This window comes from Lycorma delicatula, chromosome 9 (genome assembly GCF_047948215.1).
Source record: "Lycorma delicatula isolate Av1 chromosome 9, ASM4794821v1, whole genome shotgun sequence".
NCBI lineage: Eukaryota > Metazoa > Arthropoda > Insecta > Hemiptera > Fulgoridae > Lycorma > Lycorma delicatula.
In genome coordinates this window covers 94547540-94568238 of record NC_134463.1, presented here as the reverse complement: position 1 = coordinate 94568238, position 20699 = coordinate 94547540, and the positions used below count along the sequence as shown (strand labels likewise).

Genomic DNA, 20699 nt, shown 5'->3' with positions numbered 1-20699 from the left:
CAGCCTTTGGTCTTTCCAATTGAATATAGAATCGATCTTCTCAAACTGTGTTACTATACGAGATCGTTTAGGATTATATGGAGAATACACGTGAAGGGCATGGTTGATCGTTTACCCGTTTTAGACAATCTGCTCTTGTACAGATGCCCTGTTTGATATTTTATCACAAAATAAAATAGATAATAGATGTTTTTTTTCTAACCCAGCACATTGGAAATTAAAAATTTTAATAATTTATGCTAATTTAAAAAAAAAGTTATATTTTCCTTCTTAAAACTGAAATACAATTTATATAACAGGATTCGTAATTTTTGGAAAATATAAAGAAAAATATTAAAAAAATAGATAGAAATATAAAACTGTTATTTGTAACTATAATTTATAACTGTAATAATAGTATAATTATAACGTTTATTATAATTTTACTTATTATTATTTATAAAAATATAAAACAATGTAAAAAATACAACACTTTTTTTTTGCTGTAGAACTAAAATTTACAACGGTTTCTCCTGATGAAACCACAGTAAATAGTATGTTAAAATATCACATGAGAGAGCCATCCAATAACCCCAAGGAAAACAAACAGTAAATGATTATAATAACAGCAACCTTCATGTTAATAAACATACTTGTAGTAACAACTAAGATCCTGTAAACACTCATTATATCATAAGTACTATCATCACTGGGTTTTCGAACATGTCCGATCGCTGGACCACTTGTGTCCAACGCATTCAGTTCGCACGCGATGTTTTTTTTATCAAATAGAATATAAAAACAGATAAATGAACGAATGAAAACGGCGTTAAACAGTAATAACGTTAAAACAATAATAACAAGAAATTGTACCGGGAAAAAAATATAATTCATATCTTCAACGACCAAGGTCCAGTAAGGTCCAGTACATGAACTCTTTTCAATCGTCTAATGTCATTACAGTTATCTAGCAGGTTCAAAGCAAGGGGATTTTACGTGTCTATTTAGACTAATCATATACTTAGAATTGAAACGGTCAATCTTATCCCGAACATATGGTATCTACAGGTATTCAAGAATGTCAGAATTCCTGACGAACGAAGACGGTCGGGTCACTTTTCTCAGTATCTTGTTTTGTGACCTTACTCTGTATAAAAATATTTTGGGAAATATATTGAAAAATAAAATGTATTTTCCAAAATCATAAACGCATAAGAGATTTTAGTTGTTTTATAATGAGTACTATTTTAACGTGTTAAAAGTACTATTTTTTGTAATTTTAGAACCAACTGATTAGTGTAGTTAGTAATTACATATCGTTCAAAATTCAAGAATATCTATGGTTTAGTGATGTTTAGATGTTGCATTTAGTATTTAATTGTCGATATTTTTACTGGTAATTTTCTCCTAAATTTAGAGTTATCTTTATGTTACTTAGTGCGCAATTTAATGTCGATAATATACATTCATTTATTTTTAAATAATTAATTAAAATACAAATCAGATTTAATTTAGTAGTAAAATGTAAATAATACTCTTAAATAAATATTAATTTTTTTATTTTAATGTTAAAATTATAATACGTTAATATTTATTTATTTTTATAAATGTATTGTTAATAAGACTCGGTAATGAATAATTATTTTAGTTTAGATTGTACAATTACACATACACACACGTGCGCAAAGAACTATCAAATTTTTTTAAATGAAGTATAGTCTTGTACAGTCTCAGATCGACCATTCCTGAGATTTGTTGTTAATTGAAACCCAACTACCAAAGAACACCGGTATCCACGATCTAGTATTCAAATCCGTTAAAAGTTACTGTCTTTACTGGGATTTGAACCTTAGAACTCTCAACTTCGAAATCAGTTGATTTGCGAAGACGCGTTCACAACTAGAAAAAACCCGGTGGGTTTAGAATAGTATTATCTACAGTACACAGACCTTTGACAAGGAAAGCTTTACAATTTATTTCTGTTCCCATGGCAACAGAAATTAATTTTATTTTTAATTATTAATTCTTTTCTTCTTTAATGAATATATTTAATTGACGACTTCATTACCAAAGGGGTAGGACGTTTATCTTAAAAACTTCCTTTGGATAACTCGAATGTATCTTGCAATTTTGAAAGCAATCGGTCGGTTGGTTCTCGCGTCATGCAAGAAACGACCGCTAATCATTCGGCTTCATATGTAAGATTTTATATATACATTGATATATAATTTCGTAAAATTAATTTATTTTTTGACTGACACCTTTTTACTTTTTTGATAATTCCGTTGAGCACTTTAATTTAGCGACAGAGATAGTAAATATCTATCTATACTATAACTTAATGAAACGGAGGCCTCTATAGGTAAAATAATCAAAGGAGATCATAAAAAAATGCAAACGTAGTATGTGAAAGAAAGTTTAATTAATTTTAACGTATAAATTTATTGCGCTGCTTGGATGTAATTTGTTACAAATATTTATTCACCATTGATGATTAATATGGGAGAATTCGTAATTAATTCATACAGATTCCGTTGAGTTTATTGTTGAAATATTTAAATATATACTAGAAATATTTTAGTTTTAAATATGTATATAGCAGTATGGCTATATGTATATAGTAGTATGCTATATGTATATTTAGGCTAACGAAATTATGTTTTTATGCTGCTTTTTTTCTGTTGATTGTTATATAAGTACGCTAGTATATATATTGGTCATTTTACAACATATTCGTGCATTGCGTTTTTTCTCATAGTAATTTTTACTTTAGTTTTATTAATGTATTGCAACACTAATTTAGTAAAATATAACACTATAGTATTGGTTTTTTTAAAAATTTATTTATTTAGAAAAAACTGTTTATCCATAATCTCGACGAATTTTATCGTCCAGAACAGGAAACATTTGGTTAAAATCCAAAGGTTTTTTTTGGGGACATTTAAGATTTGGGGCGGGCTTCAAAAATTTGATGAAAAGAGGAGAACTAAAAAAATTGAAGAAAAAACAATCACTCTGTTCAGTCCTTTTATCGGTGTAAATTTATGGGTGTTTACATTACTTGTTAATATATATATTGCATTCGGTTCCTTGTACTGTGATAAATGTATTTTTTTAAAGTAATTTTTTTTTCCTCCGGAACCACACCTATAGGTATTGGTTCAGAGGATTAGATGATTGATTTGTAGCGTGCGTGAAAATACCATCCATGCCTGACCGGGATTCGAACCCAGAACCTTGACTTTTTAAACTAAATCTAACATAATGTTACTGTTAAATTTATTTATAATTAAATGAATATTCTCAATGTTTATGGTTTTACTTTCTGTTGAATAATATTTTACTTTGTATATTACATTTTTACGTTGTTATTATTATTATTATTGTTTTGTGTTCTTTTTTTTCTCTGTTAAAAGGCCGTCATAAATAACTTAGTGTAAAATTATTGGTTTTTAGAACGAAAATTTTTTAAAATTTTTTCTGATTTTAGAACGATCAGTTTTTACGTAAATTTGTAAGAAAAATAAAATTAAAAAATAAGGATAAAAAGTGTTTTCTCACAAAATTTATTTATTTTTTTTAATTTTCTAGTTTAATATAACGTAAATATAAAATACTCTACAACAATTTATAATAAAAGATAACAATTTATAACTCTTTCTAAAAGCTATAGTGCAAAAGGAGAAAAGATATTTTTCAATTGTTTCATAAAACTGGAAAACTTTTGTTACTATTTTTATAGAATTGAATGGACTGACAAAGAATATTTTTAATTTTATTATTGAAAAAATAAAAACAGACCAGTAGAAACAAATCAAAAAAGACCTCGAAGAACTAAAGATAAACATGAAAGAGATACATTTAGGATATTGGTTGATGAAACTAAGTTTCAGGAAAAAATAAAATATAAAACAAATCTCAAGTAAAGTGAAGAAAATAAAACGAACAGAGATTATGAGAAAGCTTTGGCAAAAGAAAAATGCAAAACTATATAAACTTGGACCAAAGATGATCTGAACGAAAAAACTGGAAAAGTGAGCTTTATGCTGATTCTTGGGAACGATTTTTCAAATATACGAAATTTTAGTGAGTGATAATACTTATAGTAGGATCTTCCTTTCTTTTCCTTTCTTTTTCCTGTTTAGCCTTCCGGTAACTACCGTTTAGATAATTCTTCAGAGGATGAATGAGGATGATATGTATGAGTGTAAATGAAGTGTGTAGTCTTGTACAGTCTCAGTTCGACCATTCCTGAGATGTGTGGTTAATTGAAACCCAACCCCACCAAAGAACACCAGTATCCACGATCTAGTATTCAAATCCGTGTAAAAACAACTGGCTTTACTAGGACTTGGACGCTGTAACTCTCGACTTCCAAATCAGCTGATTTGGGAAGACGCGTTAACCACTAGACCAACTCGGTGGGTTATAGTAGGATCTTCGCCCGCTCTATATGATTACTATATTATTACATACGTTTCCCGTCGCAGTCAATTTTTTATTTATTTTATGTTTATTAGCCAAGTGACCGGAGGCAGGTACAGCCAGTCATGTCGCACGTACAGTAACAACGGCAGTGGCTGTGTAGGTTGAGCCCCGCCCCAGTACATTGTGATTAAAAAAAAATTCTCATGTGGGCGCTACATAACTTCCTTGAACGCCTATTAATTTAAGTATGCACATTTTTAAAAAATCCAAAGTAATATACATAAAATTTTATTTCATTTATAACTTATGATATTTTTTCGTATTTTTTTTATTATTAAATTATTATTTATCGTAAAACTTTTATAAATAAATCATTATGTTTAAATTAAATAATAATAAAATAATATATTTATACAGTTAAAATGAGATGAAATCTGATTCGAATCGAAGTGCCTTCCCCTTATAAAATCCAAATATGTCATGAATTAAAATTTTATTTTGCTTAACTTTGGAACCAATGAAAATAAGAAACACTTATCTTTGAAAAGCTCTCAATTAAGGCTTATTACTGCTGTTAAGAAAAAGTCCAACATCCTCCTTTTTTGGACACTTTTGGTTCAGTCGATTGCAATCAAAAGGGGGGGGGGGGTGCACAACTAGATGTTACAATGTCCTAAATCCAAAATTTAAACATCCTAATCGTTTTTGTGTTATGTGAGATACATACGTACGTACGTACGTACAGACGTCACCCCCGAAACTAACCAAAATGGATATTTCCGTTGAAATCTGAAAATCGAAATTTTTCGCCATCAAAATACTTCCTTTACTTTGTACAAGTAAGTAAAATTCGAAAATGGTTTTAGATATTAATCTGAAGAATATTTGCATGTCTAAATCTACTGAATACCTTCTTTAGTATAGTCGGAAATGGGGAGAATTTCAGTCTATTTAAAATCTTTTTTACCTTTATTCATTCCATTTAAAGTCGAATTAGTAATTAACGCCCACAAAAACTACTTTGGATAAATTGATGAAAATTTGTATACATGTTCCTCTTACGGTGAAAGTGCATACAAAAAGGATTTTTTGAAATTCCGAGTTTAAAGGGTTAAAATGAAGTAACAATGAAATTTACTATATCATTTATTTTTTTTTAATTTATCAGTAAAAAATAAAGTTATTAACTTGATTTTTGCAGTGTGTAATCATCTTCATCTCAATATCAAAAACGAATTTCTAGATTTTTGGAAATTTGATGTTGGAAGAGTTGAAAGGTAAAATTATTTGGAACAAAGATTGCAAATTTTTCCTATTTCCGACTATACTAAACGTAATCAGTAGATTAGGATTGCAAATATTCTTCAGATAGGTACAAATTTAAAAACCATTTTCAGGTTTTTTTGAATTTCAATTTTTAAGGGGTCGTTGGTGTACGGCGCAGCGGCTCAACAAACACATCTACTGCCACTATTACTGTACGTGCGACTCGATTATCCTTACTTCTGCCTCCGTTAACTTGACAAAGTAAAAAAAACTTAGCCGCGATGAGAAACGTTAGTAACCGAATAGCGCGGGCGAAGCTGTGACAGAAATGCTAGTATATGAAGTAAATTTTTTAAACAAGCAATACTACTGACTCATAATGTTATTGTGTTATTTATTATTAAAATAGGATAACACTTAAATATTAATTTTTTTTTTTTAAATATAAATTAGTTAAATCTTTCAGGTAGATTTCATATGAAAGCTACATATTGTAATGGGTACCATGATTCAACTTCCGGAAAATTTCTTCGCGTTTCCATCCCCCAGATCTCAAAACCACCGTCAGCTTAAAAGGTTATTTATATATATATAAACTTTTATATAATATTATATATTATGTTTTATATATATATAATGAATGCTTGTCTGTCTGTATGTCTCTTATGCCTTCCTAAACCGCTCATCCGATTGCGATGAAACTTTAGTGAGTTGTGCGCACGCTCGCGAAGGTTTCTGAATTAGTTTGAATTAGTTAGCGCCACCCGCTAGGTGGCGCTGGGGTTGAAATATTTAGAAAAATTATATTTATGGACCGATTTGGTTCATATTCAGAATATGAATATTAGTTACGTGAAAAGAAATATTTTTGCAAAACCTATACCCGCTAGGTGGGGGACGGTGTCGAGATATTTACGAAACAAACAAATATACAAACAAACTTTTTATTTCTATATATATATATAAATGGCAATGTTTGTATGTGCGTCCGCTAAAGAACCAAAATCTGATTTAATTTTTTCCACCCAATTTTTGATTTCCAATCAGATTTGGGATTCCCGAAACCCAAATCTGATGGGTTAAAAAGATTGGGTTTCGAAGACAAGAAAAATCATACCTTCCTTAATAGGCACAGTATCTAATCGGTTTAAAGTGATCTTTAGTACTTTACCTAAAATTTTTGTCTTAAAACATTTTTGATCAATTACGGCAAGGGATGACCAAAATGTTGCTGGAATTGTAAGATGATGGGGCTTGTTGTATGCTAAACATGTGAAACTTTTTTCACATGCTACAAATGTCGAATTAAGTAAATTTGAAGTTTTTCTTAACTATAAGGTGGAAATTTTATTTATACTTTACTTAGCACAAGCGAAATCTACCTCCGCCTTCCGGTGTGCTGAAAGGGATTTTTTTAATGTAACGTTTTTAAATATAACAAATTTAATTTTCATTTTTTTTTCTGCGATATTCGGATTATATCACTTGTTAAAAAATTAGAATTTAATTTCATCTTTGATATATTCTTGATAGAAATTGAAAAGGTATTCATTATTTAAAAATAAAGTAGACTCAAAGGAAAACACTTTTTAATGGATTTATTTCGGACTTTATGTTTCAGCTGCATTTTATGTCTGTTTTTTTAATACAGTTTTGTTTTGATTTTTACCGTAAATTCTCATATCTTTTTCCAAGGATTTTGTGTAAAATTATTTTAAACCTTTCTTCCACATAAGATGAAATAACGTTTTGTTTAACCCTTCCTCTATTATGCTTATATAAGTACATAAGTAAAGGTTGATTGATCCCTTAGTTGTTAAATATTACTTCACACTTGACTGTCAATGACAGTTTTGCTTTTATTTCATTTAGGTAAATTATATTTTAAATGAATTATCAACGAGTTTTTCCCATTCAAATTATGCATGAATTATGCATTATTATTATGCATGAATTATGCATTTTTCTGATTTAATAATTTATTACATAACACTCTAACAATATTTTTCAAGTATTCTTTTAGTGTGGTTATTATTTTTATTATCAGTTCTATTAATTTGGCTTTAAAAATATTATTTTTACGATTATTATAAGTTAAATTATAAATTATCTTAATACAAATTTCTATTATCATTAATATAATTTGATGTATATTTTATTGATAATCTTATTAATGTAATTATTAATTACAAGATCTAACAAGTTAGTAAGTAAACCGGTCTGTAAAATTCAATATTTTTACTGTTTGTATATTATCCATTTCTTGTTTGATGCTAAATTATAAGCCTTCCTTAAATTATATCATGCCTTCCTTATAACGTATTTAATCTTTTTACTTTTTATTATTATTTTTTAAATCCAATAATTTTTTATTAAACTGAAAATTACAATATAACTCTACATGGGGAAAGTTTTGTAATCGGTCCAATTTGGGCATATGCAGTTTTCACAGGACCTTCTCGTTTTGACACCTAAGGAACCCAAAAAACCGGTAGGAAATTTTCCCGGATGTTAATGTTCGTATGAAAGTATGTTAGGTTTCGGCCTCTACATCACCTTATATCTATCTCCAGAACTACGGGACTGACTTTGACCAAAATTCGTTATATTACTTCTATATATGAGGCCATTAAACTTTCAACTTAAAACGTTAAGGCTGTAGAGCAAGGTCATCCTCAGTATCAAAAAATTTTCCCTAATTAAGCTCATATTTTTCTTAGGCACCTTTGAATATAAAAAAAAAAATATATGAAAAAAATTTTTTGCAAAATCACATCCCCAACCCAAACAATGCTCGAAACTACAGCTATGTTGTGACGTAACAGGTGAGTGGTAGAATTAAATAAATGATTAATATTTAAACAGTAAAAAAAGGTATCTCTGTTTGGCTGGGTCTGGAACTCGATCGTCCTGTTGGCTCTGTACCTGGAGGGTTAAGCCTCGCTGCTACGCATCCCAACCCCGTAGGAGAAGACACCCGCCTTGTGACGCTTCCGGTCGCCTCCCCTGTTCCTAGCCCTGATGACAACAGGAGTCGTCTTTCGCGCTCTAACTGTTTACATCTCATAGTAATAAACCAGGCCTCGTTTGGGATGTCACTGATGTAAATGCCTCGGTAGACATTTACATCAGTGATTTATAAACTCAGCTTTTGCCTTCGCTGTAGGTCTTATCCGGACATTTTTAATGTCCTACATCGTTGCCCTCTGAACTAGTGCTTCCGCCAACTCTGACCGAGTTGGCGGAAGCACGAAGCGCGCGCCTAGTTCTACATTTAATAGAGCCAATTTGTGCGTAAATGTCTCATAAATTGGAGGCAATATCGAAATTTATTCCTAGTTCCCTTAGCGAACTCAACTTCAGTACATTCTCTGAGGTTTCATTATGGACTCCGGTCTGGTCTACCAGGGAGTGGCGGACAGACCTTCTACTCCCAGTCAGCTCCATCGTAGACTCCCGCGTGACATTTAATCCTCGCGGCTATATAGTCTGCATGGCACAAGCGAAATTTGTTAAATGTAAATTGTGAAATTACGTTAGTTTAGTTAGTGCCGATGGTAGCCGCTAGTACTGCCATACACACGCTAATTAAATCGGGTATGCACGTGCGCTTTAGTTAAAATAATTGAATTAAATAACCGGAAAAAAAACATTAAATTTAAATAAAATAAAAAATACTTTTAATTAAGTTGTGTGTGTACGTCGCGCTTCAGAAACAACCCGCAGTTGCAGGACTTTACCGGAACGCGGCTTTAACCACGTGACGGGAAAGTCTACGACGCTGTTGTAAGCTTTTATTAAGTATGCTTATGATATATATTTTGTAATGAAAATTAATTTGTTGTAACTAACTTATTCAGTCTTTTAATAAAAATAAAAAAAGCAAAGGAAAAACATATTTAGTAATTTTATCTAGTTTTAACGTAAATTTAAAATCCTCGTATAGATGTTTGAATTTTTCCGAATATTATTTTTCGGGTATATTTGAGCCCTATTTATTTTTACACTGTTTTTATCTGAACATTTTTGAATAAATTACTAAAGAAAGAAAAAAGTTAAAAATCAGATGAAAATATAAAATTTTAGTAACAATCTATGAAACAACCGTTATATTTTGGTAAAATTATTTATTATCTAATGCTTATAAGGCATTGTAAAAATATCTAATACAAATTTAATGTATTAATATAATATGACATATAAGAACATTAAAAAAAAAATTATAAAACTTTCGGGCTGTGACAAGCATAACCAAAAATTGTGTCCATGTAAAAATTTTTTCGCAGCTAGTTTTTAAAAATGGTCTACAGTATACCCCATAACAGTATACCTCATACTGAAAGTAGATGGTTTGGAAGTGTTGGAGTATTTGCTAAATTTAATGTTTTAAGTATTTACTGTTGAACTCTGCGGACTGTGTTGTGTTTACTGTTTTCCTCTTAAGTAAGAGGTACTATAATTCAATTTTAATACTAGCCGTGACAAATATTCAGTGGACCTAATTTTGGTCAGGGTTATTATAACCTAAAGCGTTTTTTATATCAATTTTTTTTTCTATAAAACGTTTTAAAATTATGTGTCCCATCACTACGTTTCCTATTTAGAATTTTTAAGTTTCTGCCATATGTGCTAGGCGCCTTCCTAAGTGCTTGGCGTGTGGTGATACCGAAAAATATATCGTTCCAAGGTAGGAGGTCAGAAATTTGCCGAATTTCATTTTTTTTGTATTTAACTATTTGACTAAATAGACTAATTCAAGATTTGCTTTATTACTTTAACACGCTGTATATATATATTTGTATTATGTACAAATGTTTAAATATTATTTGCGTTGAATTTATTCAAAGCACATTACTCGTATTTACAAGAAAAAGATTTGGAAATACAAAATTCAATTATGAGTTTTAAGGAACGATTGTTTTATGAAAAGTAATTTACATATGAATATAGCTAATTAGCTACGAATGCACTACGTAATTATACAGCGAATTATAAATGATGAAATATTGTATTTAGGAAGGTATTCTGATAAATCTTTTGATTTACTTCCATCTGTAAAATGAAGATTAACATTTACAATAGAGATTAAAACTTTATTGAAACGGTATTAAGAAATATTTAAAGAAACTGGAAAATTTAAAAAGTATTCCTTAAATAAACATAAAAAAACTCCACGAAGATCCGGCAGATATCTGTGGCGGAGTGGTAGTGTCTCGGCCTTTCATTCGGTGGTCCCGGCTTCGAATCCCAGTTTTCATACGCTACATAAATTTTTATATTCCCATGCACAAACCTTAAACTAATATGGTGAATTAACCATGAAAAAATAAACTAACTTAATCGTAAAATGATATTGTTTCAATGGTTTATAAATATTCGATATGCACGTGACACAAAAAAAAAGTGTATTATAGACTAACCCGTTATAAGTTTTCTGGAACAGTAAAATATAAAATTAGACGTTATATATTATTTGAAAAAATAGAAGATAAAAACTAAAAAAAAAATTAAACACTTTTTTTACGTTACAGGGTTTTAAAAAATAATATATATATATATTTAAATATGGCTTATTAACCGCGAAGAAAATTTTTCTAAATTTTCTTTGCTCAATTTCAATGGTTTTCTAATAGGGGTTTTCTTGTTGTTTTGTAAATAAAAAATTTTTGTTAAGTCAAGAATAGTTTATTAAGAAACAAAAAAAAATCTAAAATATCATTATGAAAAGAAAAAATTATTCTATCTATAAAATTAACACTATTTTAATTTTAAATACTATTATTCTATTAATAAAATTTCACACAATATTACACTGTATAATGTTGTTTGCAAAACATTACCGGCTAAACATTTTTTTTAGTAGAAATTACTGTAAATTTCTGTTACTGGTACAAAATATTTAAGTAAATTTCTTTATTATAAATATAAATTTTCTCCTAAAAAAATAATGGTTATTTTTCATTTACCTACTTTCTTATTTGACTAATAAAAACTAATTTTTTTTGTCTTCAGTCATTTCATTAGTTTGATGTAGATCTGCAAGATTTCCTTTCTAGTGCCAATCGCTTCATTTCGGTATACTCTTTACATCCTACATCCCTAACAATTTGTTTTAAATATTCCAAACGTTGCCTGAGTGCACAATTTTTCCCTTCTACCTGTCCCTCCAATATTAAAGCGACTCTTCCAGGATGAAAATTAATATGTGGCCTATAAATCTGTCTCTTCTTTTAACTATACACTCCAAACATAAAAATATTTTCCTGACGTTTAAATTTTTGATGTAAAAAAATTATATTTCTTCTGAACGCTCGTTTTGCCTGTACTATTCGGAATTTTATATCGCTCCTGGTTCGTCCATCTTTAGTAAAAACTAATGTAGTAGAAAATAAAAATATTTTTCTTAAGTTTAAAAGCAATTATAAATAATTGAAATAATTTTTATTTTAAAAGTAGATCGGTAACTTGAAAGTCACTGGTTTTAAAACGCCCAGGTTGGGAAGAAAAAAAAGCTGACAACACAGTTGTAGGACTTTCCCGTCACGCGGCTAAACCAGCGTTCCGGAAAAGTCCTACAACTGCGAGTAGTTTCGGATGCGCGGCTTACACACACAAAACTTAATTAAAAATATTTATCATTTTAGTTAAATATAATATGTTTTCGTTTATTCGCACTGCTGTGGGAAGCTAACCGATTTAACCGGGCGACCGAGTTTGCGACCCGGCCAGACCGAGTTACTTTTTACATTTTAAATATTATACATTTATTGGATTCTACCGATTAACTGTGACTTTACAACGTAGTAATAGTTTAGATCATTTTTTGAGGTGGGAGTGTGATGTTTCAAAAATGTTTTTTGCAATATTATTTTTTAATCGTTAACAAATGTGCCTGAGAAAAATATGACCCTAATTAGGCAAAATCTCGTGATACAGATGGGTGATTTTATTCTACAGCCTCACTCCCGTTGACCTTTTAAGTTGAAAATTTATTGGCATGAATGCCCTATATATAGAAGTAATCTGACCAAGTTTGGTTATAATCGGTGCAGTAGTTCTGGAGATATAAGGTGATTTAGAGGCAAACACCGAACACACGTACATACGAACATTATCATCCGGAAAATTTTAACCGGTTTTTTGGGTTCATTAGGTGTTATAACGACAAGATCCGGTGAAAACCGCATATCAATAAAAATCGATTACAATACTAAGAAAAATCTAGACGGAAAAATAATTGAAATGATTAGTTAGGCAGTTAATAAGTAAACCTTTTTATTATTTTTTTTTACCACTAAAAAGTCGTGAAGGTTAAATATTTTTTTAAGAAAGCGTACTAAATAAAAAAGTTGTATAATTAAATTTAATTATATTAAATTTATAAAACGATTTGTTCAGTTTCCAACTCATCGGCAATGATATAACACGATAAAGCATTAGACGGACGTATGTTTATATTAACCGTATTTATATATTTTGAATAAATTATTAAAAACCTCAAGGAATATATTTTTGTTTTTTTATTTTTTTAATATTCTTATTTATAGTCGCATCAACAATTATCAGTGCAATGTAACTGTACTGGTCAATGTGTAGTCTTGAACAAACTCAAGTGATTAATTGAAACCCAACCACCAAAGAACACCGGTATCCACGATCTAATATTTAAATAAGTATAAAAGCTTTATTAGATTTGAACCTGACATTGTCGACTTCGTAATGACCTGATTTACTATGACGAGTTTACCACTAGACAAACCCGGTTGGTTATTTTTAAGTTTAATTATCAAAAATAGTAATAATTTTCTCTTAGTGTTGTAAGCTGTAAGTAGTTATAAGTTGCTGAAACTTACCTAAACTAATTTCGAGGGGTCATTATATTAAAATTAACTTAAAAAATTAGATTATTTTAATCACTACCAACCTGATATTGCTTGTCGGAAAGGCATCTCTTTTTAACATGGAGTTCTTCGTGGCTAAAGAGGTTTTCCGTCCTTTGTTAAGAAATAATAATTCAACTAAACATTATCAATAAAATATTATCTCATTGATAACTAGAATTTTATATTTAAATAGTAATAAAGGATAATAAACTTTGTTTAGAAGAATACATAAAGTTCTTTTTGTATTAAAACTAATTTAATATGTAATGATAAATAAATAGTTATAGAAATAACTAATATTTATTCAAATAGTGTCCAAACGTCAATCGACTAATAGTTCCTTTGAATTCATTTTCATGCGGTTTGATTCTCTTACTTTATTATTCAACCTGAAAGTAGTGACTGATTTCCAACGTATAAGACTGATTTTATCAGTCCTTTTTTTTTTTTTTTTTTTTTAGTGGTAACTAAAAGAAAAAAGTTGTATATTTATGTTACGTTTTATAAAAAGTTTATTGTACGGTTTCTGTTCAGTTCTCAATGATCAATTTTATTTTACATTCCAGATAAAAGTTTAACAAAAATATTACACGTTTAGAGATTATTAAAATTAATTGAAAATAATAATTCCTGAAAGAGCAGTTTGATATAATAATGTACATTTACATTAGATAAAATTAAAAAAAAAAAAAAGTAGCTTGTATAAAAATAAAGCATTTTTATACTTATCATTTTATATCTTTACCGATCAGTTTGAAGCTAACTAACTCAATAAATAATAACAGTATAATATTGTGGGTCACCTTATCTTACTTCCCAGTCACTTTTCTATTTGTGCAATTTAATTTGGTTATTTAAAATTAAAATATAATCAAAGAAAAGCTAAAAAAGTACCATTTTTCAATGCCCTAATTTTTAACCTTATTTGACTATGCTCTTTTGAATTGTCCAAAAAATATATCTCATTAATATTTTTCTACCTAATAAATAATTTATCATTGCCCTTATCCAGTTTGGGTTTTTTGAGCAACATTCTTCTATTTATTTCACTTAAACCAACGGCCGTTGGCTTATGTGAAACGTTACAGACCTTGTATGAAGTTCCTCCGTGCTACAGATCGACCAATTTATCTGTAGAGTTAAATGGGAGAGCCATCGTCGTACTTTTTTTTAACAAAACTGAAATTCTCCAATAGAAAATTTTTGTTTCTTCATTTGGCCAACTTTACGGATAAATTGGTTGGTCTATATGTCAGCGAGTCACTTTTAGTGTATCGGATTGAAATAATGAGACATTGACTGCACTAAATTTAATTTTAACATAAAACAAACACTAAATTGGTACATGATATTTATTTCGACTAATATTCGTCGACAATTTTGTTCAACATCGGTCTATGATATGAGAAGTAAGAGACAAAAGGCGTAATAAGCAGCGGTAGAGGTGCTCTTGCCGTCCTGGTACCCGTATGTTTCGGTGTGATCTTAAACACGTTTCACGTCTAAAAATAGAAACTTTTGGGGGCGATATTCCGAAAAAGTGCCTAAAAAATATTTATTACAAGTTGCTAGAGCATATTAAAAAATATATATATTTCTGTATGTTTCATATGGACCTTAAATGGAATCAAAGTTAATCTGGAAGGGGTACTTTCTCTCGTTTTTATTCAATTTTTTTGAAAAAACATTTTTAATAAAATTGTTTTATATAGATTAAAAATAGTTAGTGAGCATATAATAAAAGCATTTACAAATTTTTATTGATATGACGAAAATAGTTTTTGATACTCAAACCCATCGGCAAGGAACTTCCAAACAATTAAAGGATACATCTAGTCTAATACAGAAGTGTAAAAATTTTGTTAATCATTAAATCCGCTCATTATTTAGTTTTTTATTCGATTTCCACGATTTTATTCCTCATATTGCATATTAATTTGCATTTTTGTACTGCATTAAAAAAAATCTTTATTTCTAAACTTCCCGTTAAATCTTCAATGTTTCTTATTTCTCTATCATATTACACTTTTATTAAGAACCGAATAGCATGAGAATTAGTTGAACAGGTTAAACTGGACTTCATAGATTTGCATAAATGTTTAGAAATAAAAAAATTAAAATAAAATTTTCAACAACTTTTGTAGGCCAGGCAGCCAGATCTTATCAAAGACGTACAGCGATTTCTGGACAAACTATTTAGAAATATAACAGAAGGGCCGTAGTTTGTGAAAAACACTGAAATACACGATTATCTGGGATTGCCAACCATTGTGAGAGGAAATAAGGCGATTCGGTACAAGATACAAATTGAAAAAATATGTGAAGAGGCTCGCGGGTTAGCCTCCTGGATAACAGGGAGGACGTTAGGCGCCTAAAGACGGTAGTGGGACATACAACGGGGTATAGCACAGTGCACACCAGATACCCTTGTGAACTACATGTTACAAAGCGAGGAACATTTTAGGAAAGTCAACATGTATGCCGCAGAGGTAATCAGGAGTAAAGATTAAGAGGAGCGGCGCCAGGGATAATAGTTAGGAACGAGAGGACAACCCCAGAGGTTTGGGCTGGCATGCCCAGATGTGCCAGTGCCTATGATCCTCTGGGACTCCAGGGAATGGTAGGCACAGTAAAAGAGAAAAAACCGGCGCTGGGTTTTGCGTAGATATGTCCGGACACGGCGTCAAGAAAGGACACAATAAAGACTCCTCAAAAGAGCTGACCGGCGAGCCGACCTACCATGCCGGATATACAGCCGGTTGGTGGGAAGGCTCGTTAGAGTAACCAGACACTCCACTGGGTGGAGTTATTTGAGGTGTGTCAGAAAAGTAATGAGACTGACTTTTTAGTTACCAAAGTTTTTATTTTTTCAAATAGCAATATTATCCCCTTCAAAATAGTTCCCTTGGGAAGCTATTCACCGGTGGAGTCGTTGTTTCCACACCCGTTAGCAACGCTGGAAGGCTTCAAGTGGTAGGGCTTTAAACTGGTCGGTTACAGTCTTTTGAATGTTCTCCAGAGTTCCAAATTGTCGTCCTTTAAGACGCGTTTCAATTTCGGGAAAAGGAAAAAGTCACAAGGATTCAAATCAGGTGAAAAGGGAGGGGGGTGAGGAACCGTAGGAATGCGTATTGAGGTAAAAATTTCCCTGATTGAAATGGCCGTGTGACACGGGGCATTGTCATGATGAAGCATCCACTTGTCTGCAATGTCTGGTCTCACGCGAATCACTCTTTTCCTGAGCCTTTGAAGACACCTTTGTAAAACACTTTGTTGACAGTTTGTCGTGGAGGAACAAATTATTTATGCACAATACCCCTACTGCCAAAAAAGCAAATCATCATGGTTTTGATCTTTGATTTGCTCATTCGACATTTTTTCGGTCGAGGAGATGACGAGTGGCTACTCTTCGCTTTGCCGCTTTGTTTCAGGATCGTACTTAAATATCCAGGATTCATCACCTGTGATCACGCGATTGAAGAATTCTTGGTCATTGTCAATCCTCTCAAGAAGATCAACGCACACATTTCTTCGATTGTCCTTCTGTTCCATTGAGAGGTTTTTCGGCACCAATTTCGCATAAACCTTTTGCATGTCCAAATCGTCTGTTAAAATTTGATGTACGGTAAAAGCGTTTAAATTTAACTATTCACTCATCATCCTTATTATTAAACGAAGGTCTGATTTCATAAGACTCCTCCACGCTCAACGTTTTCATCAGATTTTGAAGTTGAAGGTCTCCCTGAGCGAGGTTGATCTTCAACCTGTTCTCGGCCTTCCAAAAATGATTTGTGCCAGCGGAAAACTTGTGCTCTTGATAAGCAATGTTCCCCGTAGACCTGTTTCAACTTTTCAAAGGTCACACTCGCGGATTCCCGAAATTTAACACAAAACTTGATTGCACAACGTTGCTCTAAATTCCGATGCTCCATTTTCGTAACACACAACAAAAACACAAATTCACTGATAGCGCTGTCAAAAATAATGTGTTGGCTGAACGGAGTTGAAACTAGTACTGAGCATGTGGAAGGGATGAACAAACCGGTCTACAACAGACCGGTAGACACAGCCTTACCAGATCGTTAGTAGTGTTACCAATCTCATTATTTTTCTCACACACTTTGTACTCACAGTCTGGACCGACCTGGAGGAGTAGAGGAAAAAAACAAAAAGGCGCCTAAAACGACTGCATATATTCGATCTGTAATTTCTCCGAGATTTGAGATGAATCAGCTATCCTTGGATTTTGTGCATCGCGAATATTCTTCATTTCGTTTCGCGTTTTATTTTTGTTGGTTCTTTTATTTGTTTCACTGTTTCTTTGTTTGTTTAGTTATTCTTTGTGTAATTGAAGACTGTTTTTTGGTGTTTTATGTTCTGAACTTTAGCAGTGTTCTTTGGACTCATCTTTGAATGGACTTATATATGTTTATTACATATATTTATGTTTACTGTATAAGAAATGTGTATACATATACCCTTTATTGAGGGATTTCAATATGAAATCCCTCTTTGCATAGCTTTTTTTGTATTGAAATTACTTATGGTTCCTGTAAATTGTAACCGATTGTAAACATTACGGTGAAAAAAACATTTGAAAATGTAAATAGGGGTTCTGTTTCCTCTGGAAAACCCAGTATTTTTTATTGTAGGATGGTTTCAAATCTAAATAAAAACTTCATTAGAATGAAAAAGAATTAAAGCGACAAAAATTTAAATAAATTTGGTAGGAATCGCTGTTTTTTAAAAATTAGACAAAATCTGTGTTGCTTTTTTTATTACAATAGATAATTATTTATTATAATAGATAATTTAATCTAGGGTTATTTGTTAGAGATGCAATTTTAAGATACATTTTCGGTAATTTATATCTCACAACAGATTCATCCGTGAGAGGAAACTACAAACTAAAATTTATCACTAAAATTTCATGACATTTTTAGGTTTTAACCAAGATGAAATATAGTTGGAATATTTATGACTGCTCTTATTTAACCATAAGAGAACGATTTTATCGGCAGTTAGTGGGAATATAATTTACGCAGAATCATACGTTTAAGTTGACTTTAGATCATAAATAATAGTAATTCGTAGTTAAACTTTATTATTTTTTATTTTTTTATTTTTTGTGCGAGAGAATTAATAATATATTAGAAATGGGTATTGTCATTGATTTACATAGCCCTGTAATCAAATCAGTACTATAGACCGTATACCCTTCAATTATCGTTGTTAAAGTACACTGTTAATGTATTAAATCCCAATTTAGAAACTAGTTTTTATACCTTTTTTTTTAGCCGACATGTCATCAATATTTTGCAGTCAGTCTGATAGATTAAATGAACAGTTTTAATTTAAATTTTTGTAATTTTATTGTTAACATTATTTTACTAGTTCCTACCTTTCTTCATCCCTTTCTGTTGTTCAGTTATCTTTTAAAACATTTCTTACTGTCTAAATTATTAATTATTTATTTTAATTTTTTTTTTTTTAATGAAATAACATAGTGATGGACACCTTTCTTTCTTTTTCCTGTTTAGCCTGCGTTAGTTACCGTTCAGATAATACTTCAGTGGATGAATGAGGATGATATGTTTGAGTGTAAATGAAGTGTAGTCTTCTACAGTCTCAGTTCGACCATTCCTGAGATGTGTTGTTAATTGATACCCAACCACCAATGAACACCGGTATCCACGAACTATTATTCAAATCCGTGTAAAAACAACTGACTTTACTAGGATTTGAACAGTCATGGACACCTACATACACAAACTGTCCCGGGGGCTGTTGGCTAAACTTATGGAACTAATTCAGGTGATAGAAATAAATAGAAAATCATGTGTAGAAATGACCCTTTTTTTGTGTTTGTTCTTTTGCTCCCTTGGACCGGCTCAATAATCAAGTATTATTCAGCCCAGGGGAGTGTCCTTGCGACTCTAATGAGCCTCCGACCTGCCATGCCTACCGACATGACAGGTCGGTTCACCAGTTCCGTATCTTTTTCGTATTCTCATCTTGTCTCTGGCTCTAACCGCTAACACCGGGCCCAACCATGCCATTCCCGGGCTCTGCCTCAGCATCCGGGTCTCGGTATTTTTTTCTTCCTTAAAGTAACTCCTCCCATTTTTTGTAATCTACTTCCTTTGCTCGTATAACCTGAGTCATGAATCTCTCTATTGTCAGCCATTCCCCTTTACCTCTCAACGTATACTTCGTGAAATTTCCGGGGTAATCTCTTTTATGTTATATCTTGCTTTTAGATCCTCTCAACGTGCACATTCAAAACAAGTGTGGCAGGGAGTGTTCTCTTGACCGCAGTAATTTGGGAGCTTCCTTCTTTTAAACCTGTGTAAGTACACCAGATCCTCCGTGAAAGGAGAGGAATTGTGACAGGTAGTACCCCACGCCGCCGTGTTTCCTCCGCAACCACGGTCCTAGCTCAGGATCTCGCTTCATTTTCCTTCTGTCCCTTATTTTGTGATTTCTTTTTTAATAAAAATTCATATCTTAAGAACGGTTTGAAATACTGCAATGAAATTTTGTGTACATATACGCAACAATATTGTTTTATAAAATAAATTTGAAAATTCCAAAATGGCGACCGTTTAATGTTTTAATCATTAATACCTCCTAAAATATAACTTTTATAGATTATTTTTTAAGGTTAGATATTAAATGTCATTTATTATGAATAAAATAACATATCATTTGTTCGGATCGGTTAATAAAAAGCTAAGAATTGAAATTGTTAAAGTGTATAGAAGAAATTACGTTGTACGGCAATTTTGCCCATCTCCGTAGTGCAGTGGTAGCGTCTCGACCTTTCATCCGGATGGCCCCGGTTTGAATCCCAATCAGGCACGGTATTTTTCATTCTCTACAAAACTCCATTTCCATATCCCATTGACAAACTTCAAGCTTATGTGGCGATATCATCAAGAGAAATAAAAAAATTAGTTTTGTTATAGAAGTTATTTATTATTCTTAATTCAATTAATGAAGAAACTGTTTTCATTGTATTTTGAATTCTGAATCAGTCTCTTAAGTTTCGACTAAACCTTCCGGGACAATATATATTATTGTGGACCGTAAACCTGCTTATTTTATTTATTTATTTTTCATTTTTATTTTTATTTATGATTT

The 20699-nt window shown here is 31.2% G+C and overlaps 1 protein-coding gene and 1 long non-coding RNA gene across 2 annotated transcripts in view; one reads left to right on the top strand and one right to left on the bottom strand.

The window, feature by feature from the left end:
- Positions 1–13686, bottom strand: part of LOC142330239 (aquaporin AQPAe.a-like) — a 133191-nt gene extending 119505 nt beyond the window's left edge. The window contains exon 1 of the mRNA XM_075375401.1: positions 13598–13686. Coding sequence (XP_075231516.1) covers positions 13598–13622 — 25 coding nt within the window. The 5' untranslated portion in view covers positions 13623–13686. The remainder of the gene's footprint in view (positions 1–13597) is intronic.
- The window catches only part of LOC142330240 (uncharacterized), a 473304-nt gene that overhangs the window by 115298 nt on the left and 337307 nt on the right, over positions 1–20699 (top strand). The window lies entirely within an intron of this gene.